Source organism: Mastomys coucha, unplaced genomic scaffold (assembly GCF_008632895.1).
Source record: "Mastomys coucha isolate ucsf_1 unplaced genomic scaffold, UCSF_Mcou_1 pScaffold23, whole genome shotgun sequence".
Lineage (NCBI taxonomy): Eukaryota > Metazoa > Chordata > Mammalia > Rodentia > Muridae > Mastomys > Mastomys coucha.
This window is the reverse complement of record NW_022196906.1, coordinates 102,065,325-102,070,265: the sequence shown is the minus strand read 5'-3', so window position 1 is coordinate 102,070,265 and position 4,941 is coordinate 102,065,325. Positions and strand designations below refer to the sequence as shown.

The 4,941-nt window shown below is 43.6% G+C and overlaps 1 protein-coding gene across 2 annotated transcripts in view; it reads right to left on the bottom strand.

The window, feature by feature from the left end:
• The window catches only part of Usp4 (ubiquitin specific peptidase 4), a 47,191-nt gene that overhangs the window by 32,840 nt on the left and 9,410 nt on the right, over positions 1-4,941 (bottom strand). For both annotated transcript variants that reach the window (XM_031343061.1, XM_031343062.1), the window contains exons 3-4: positions 3,365-3,495; positions 1,029-1,155 (exon numbers count right to left, since the gene is read on the bottom strand). In XM_031343061.1, coding sequence (XP_031198921.1) covers positions 1,029-1,155; positions 3,365-3,495 — 258 coding nt within the window. The remainder of the gene's footprint in view (positions 1-1,028; positions 1,156-3,364; positions 3,496-4,941) is intronic.

The following is a 4,941-nucleotide window of genomic DNA, read 5'->3' as shown; positions in this document are numbered from 1 at the left end:
AAAAAAAAAAAAAAAAAAATTTTTTTTTCTTTTATAAGAGTTGACTTGGTCATGGTGTCTCTTCACAGGAATTAAACAGTAACTAAGACAATTGTAAACTACCACGTAGATGCTACAAATTCAATCTAACTCCTCTGGAAAAATAACCAGTGGCCTTAATCACTGAACCATCTCCCCACCCACTGTTACGTCTTCTGTATATGGTGCATGACTTGTTAGTGTTGGTATACTCATAAGGATGTGTGTGGGTGTGTGTCATTGTGGGACCAGAGGCCATATTTAGGTATCTTTCCATCACTTCCCATCTTTTTCTGAGACAGGATCTCTCTGTGAATCTAAAAGTACATTGATTTAACTAGGAGTGCTGACCAGTGAGCTTCAGGGATCTACCTGCTTGCCTCACATCCCCCAGTACTGAGGTTTAAGATACATACCACACCTGGATTTCCTCTGTGAGTGGTAGGATCTGAACTCAGTTCCTCGTGCCTGAACAGCAGGCCCTTACCTATTAAACCATCTCCCTTGCCTTTCCTTTTTTTTTTTTTTCCTCTTTAAAATAGGTTCTCACACTGGCATTAAACTCCTGGCAGACCCTCATGCCTCTGCATTCCAAGTGCTGGATTACAGGTGTTAGACACCATGCCCAATTCAAGTAGTAAAGGTTTTATGTTTTATTTTTTGTTTGTTTTTGTTCTGAGACCATGAGTGCAATCCCTAGAATCATATAAACCAGGCACTTAGGAGGTGGAGACAGGAGGATCAGGAATACAAGGTTATGCACGACTTTATACCGAGTTCAAGCCTGCTTGAGCTACTTTGCTGGCCATTTTGCTTGCCCAAGTCCTTTTCTATAGTACACAGTTCCCAGGTCTGGTTCCTCGTAAAAATTCCCTCACAAAGACTTCCAAGTCAGGACTAACAACCACAGTTAAGTAACAAGAGTTATGAGAGCAGCACAGCTTCCCTCTAATCAACTACAATACCCCGTATTCTTTCAGCAGACACCCAGAACCCTGCCAGCTGCTTACCAATGGTGTCTGCTTTGCTAAAATGGCAACTTAGCACATTGGTGGGGTCACTGTTCTCACAAAGCTTCAGCTCCAGCAAATACACTTCCACTTTGCAGTGCTTCACAAACAGACCATGCTCCACAACCTGTAAGCAAAAGAGGCAAAGGTGAAGGAGCTGTGGAGGACACCTGGACAGTCCTGCAAGCAGGCGGCTGAGCCACGGAAGGCTGAAACCTCTCCGGGAAACGTTCTGCCAGGAACTGTTTGGGTTTGAGACAAGGTCTCGCTTGGAACTCACTATGTAGACTAAAATGGTCTTGAAATCAAAGAACTCTACCCCTTCCAAGAGCTGGAACTACAGGCCATGCATCCCCACACTTGATTTAAGAAAAACATTTTTATTCATTTTTACAAAGTATAGATTTAATTCATCATATATCCAGGAATTACAATTTTCCCACTATAATGAAGAACAAGCATATCTTCAGGACCCAGAGAGAGATCTGTGTGGTTACACTAGACCCTGTAAGACAAGTCTCAGAAGGTCAGCAAGGTTGGCTTTGGACAGAAAACTCTTGCTCTGGCCCTTACAGAGCCTGTCAAACCTCAGCAGAATGCTTATATTCTACACTGACAGCACTGCAGACCTCTGAAGAAGGCTGCATACCCATAACATTTATTCCTTAACACTCCCAAGGCTCTCAAACTGGCAAAAAGAAAAAAAAAAAATTCTGAAGCCTTGCATGTGACACAAGACTAATCCCTAATCCCAACTCAAGGGATACTGGGGCAGAAAGTTTGCAGCCACTCTAGACTACACGAGACAGTTTTTAAAAAGGGAGGAGGTAGGTTACTAGTTGTGGTGACTCTAACTTGAAATAATGACTCCTTAAGGATGCAGCTCTTGCCGGGTGGTGGTGCCCCACACCTTTAATCCCAGCACTCAGGAGGCAGAGGCAGGAGCATCCTGAGTTTGAGGCCAGCCTGGTTTATACATTGAGTTCCAGGACAAGCCAGGGCTACACAGAGAAATCCTGTCTTGAAATATAAACAAAACATAGAGAAACAAGGATGACGCTCTGTCCTACTAAGGAGAGCATACACCCAAGCAACATGAAAACTTATGTATTGTCTGTGTATCAGCAGTCCTGAATGGGCTTTTATGATTCCTTTCTAGTAAGAAAAGCTAATAACTGAGAGACAAGGCAGTGACCTTATGAGTTCTGTCCACCAAAGGCACAAAACTGTATTTCTCAGTGTGTGTGTCTCAGCGTGTGAGAACTTGAGAAGTTCTTCTACGAATATAAATGACTACTCAGCAGTACAATCAGGCTCATGAGCACAGGGGAAGTGGCTTTAGAAAAGTTGTTAGGGGGCTGGAGAGATGGCTCAGCAGTTAAGAGCACTGACTGCTCTTCCGAAGGTCCCGAGTTCAAATCCTAGCAACTACATGGTGGCTCACAACCATCCGTAATCAGATCTGCACTCTTCTGGAGTGCCTGAAAACAGCTACAGTGTACTTACATATAATAAACAAATTAAAAAATAAATCAACCTTTAAAAAAAAGAGAGAAAAGAAAAGTTGTTAGGTAAGCATGGTGGCTCACACTAGTTATCTCAACATCTCGGAGCCTCAATGAAAAGGCTCAACTGTGAAAGTTCCAGGCCTACCTGAGCTCTAAGTGAGTTCAAATTTAGCTTGGATAACTCAGTATGACACCATCTCAAAGAAAAAAAGAGGGCTGGATATAGCTCAGGGCTAGGACACTTAGTGAGCATCTACGCAGTCCTAGGCTCACTCCCAGTCCTGGGGAAAGGGAGAGGTGCAATGTATTCGTCTATGTCCACATAGTCGGACTGAAGTACTGTAGGCATCCCAGTGTGCCAGGCAGCTCTTGTGTTTGCTACTTAGGAGCATCCTGAGTGACTCACAAACACTCCATATCCTAGAGAGAACTAGAAATAGTCACTTAGGCCTAAATCCCAGCACACAAGAGGCAGGAGATGATCAGAACAAGACCAGCCTGGGCTACACAGAGATCCTGCCTCAGGAAACAAACAAGGTCTGAAGGCTGGCATAGTGGGACATCTTTAATCTCAGTACTTGGGGAGAAGAGGCATAGAGATATCTGAGTTTGAGGCTGGTTTGGTCTATATTGAAAATTCCAGAACTACTAGTAAGGGTTACACAGAAAAACCTTGTCTCAAAATCAAAAACATTACAAAACAAAGTTTCAACTCCTTCATTTTCAACCACTTAACTATATTCACCCTCCCAGGAAATAAAAAGAAGTCAGTGTACCCAAGGAAAACTTACATACACACCTAGCAGGTGTAACAACTTGGGAACTCACTTTTCTGACAATAGGCTGCTGGCCTTCCACACAGCCATACCAATTTAGCAACTTATTCCAGGCTTCGGTTGGGACCAACACGTAGTCCAGCTCATCGATTAAGTGTTCCTTCAAGGTCTGACTCTCAGGATCTAAAAAAGGAAATTAGTACATATCTCATTTTCCTTTTCCCCAGAAGTTTTTTGAAACAAGATTCTTATGTATTTTTTGTAAGAAAAGATTCAACAGGAACAAGCACAATATTCCAAAACACTGTCACTGTCACTGGCCATAACCCAAAGCAGGCCCGAGTCCTGCTTTACTGAGGAAGGTCCTGCTCTACTGAGGAATTGTACTTCTTCTATAATTAGAAAACTGAGCTGGGACCCGCGGTTTATCCTCAGCTCAGCTACTCAGGAAGCTGAGGAAGAACAGGTTAAGCCCCAAAGTTTAAGGTCATCGTGGGCAACATAACCAGACTCTATCTCAAAAAGAACAAAGAGGAAGAATGGAAAGGAAAGGGACCTCTCTCTTCATTTCTTTCTTTTGAAATCAAATTTATTGAAGGTACACATAGTGGTGCACCCCTTTAATATGAGGACGTGGGAGGCAGTGGAGATGGATTTTGTGAATTTAGGGTCAGCCTGGTCTATGCAGGAGCTCTAGGACAGCCAAGGCTACATACTGAGACTCTGTCTCAAGGGGGTAAAAAGTAATTCTAAAATAAAATTTATTGAGCTATATTTTAGCCATATTCTTTGTCCTTCCCCAACTCCTCCTAGATCCCCCACCTTACTAGCCCACTTCTCATTTTTGTTGTCTGTTTTGAGGAGAGTCACATGCAGTACAGTGTGACCTTTAATTTCTTGTCTTTCTGCCTCCACTTCCTCAAGTACTGAGATGACAGGAAGGAGATGCAGGAAGAAGGCGGCACCATGGGAAGGAGACAGGAGGAAACATGGGCTGAGGAGATGGTTCAACAGGAAAAGATGCTTGCTGCCAAGTCCATGAACTTGAGTTCAATAAGAATAGGTTTTTGTTTGGCTTTGTTTTTTCGAGACAGGGTTTCTCTGTGTAGCCCTGGGTGTCCTGGAACTTGGTCAATAGACCAGGCTGGCCTTGAACTCAAGAGATCTGCTTGTCACTTCTTCAGGAAGGCTGGGATTAAAGGTGTTTGCCTACTGCCTGTCTAATAAGAAAACTCCACCCCCGACCCCCCCAGACAGGGTTTCTCTGTGTAGCCCTGGCTGTCCGGGAACTCACTCTGCAGACTCAGAAATCCGCCTGCCTCTGCCTCCCAAGTGCTGGGATTAAAGGCGTGTGCCACCACCGCCTGGCACAAGAAAACTTTTAATTTACATTTTCTAAATGCTTCTAGGTTCTACAATTAACATAAAATAGCTAATTATATGCCTAGACTAGTATTTAAAAAGAGAGAGAGAGAAATAAAACATTGCAAGCTATGCAGTGGTGGTACATGCCTTTAGTCCCAGCACTTGAAAGGCAGAGGCAGGTGGATCTCTGTGAGTTTGAAGTTACCTCTGGCCCACCAATAGAGTTCCAAGACAGCCAAACACCCAAAAGTAGAGAAAGAAACC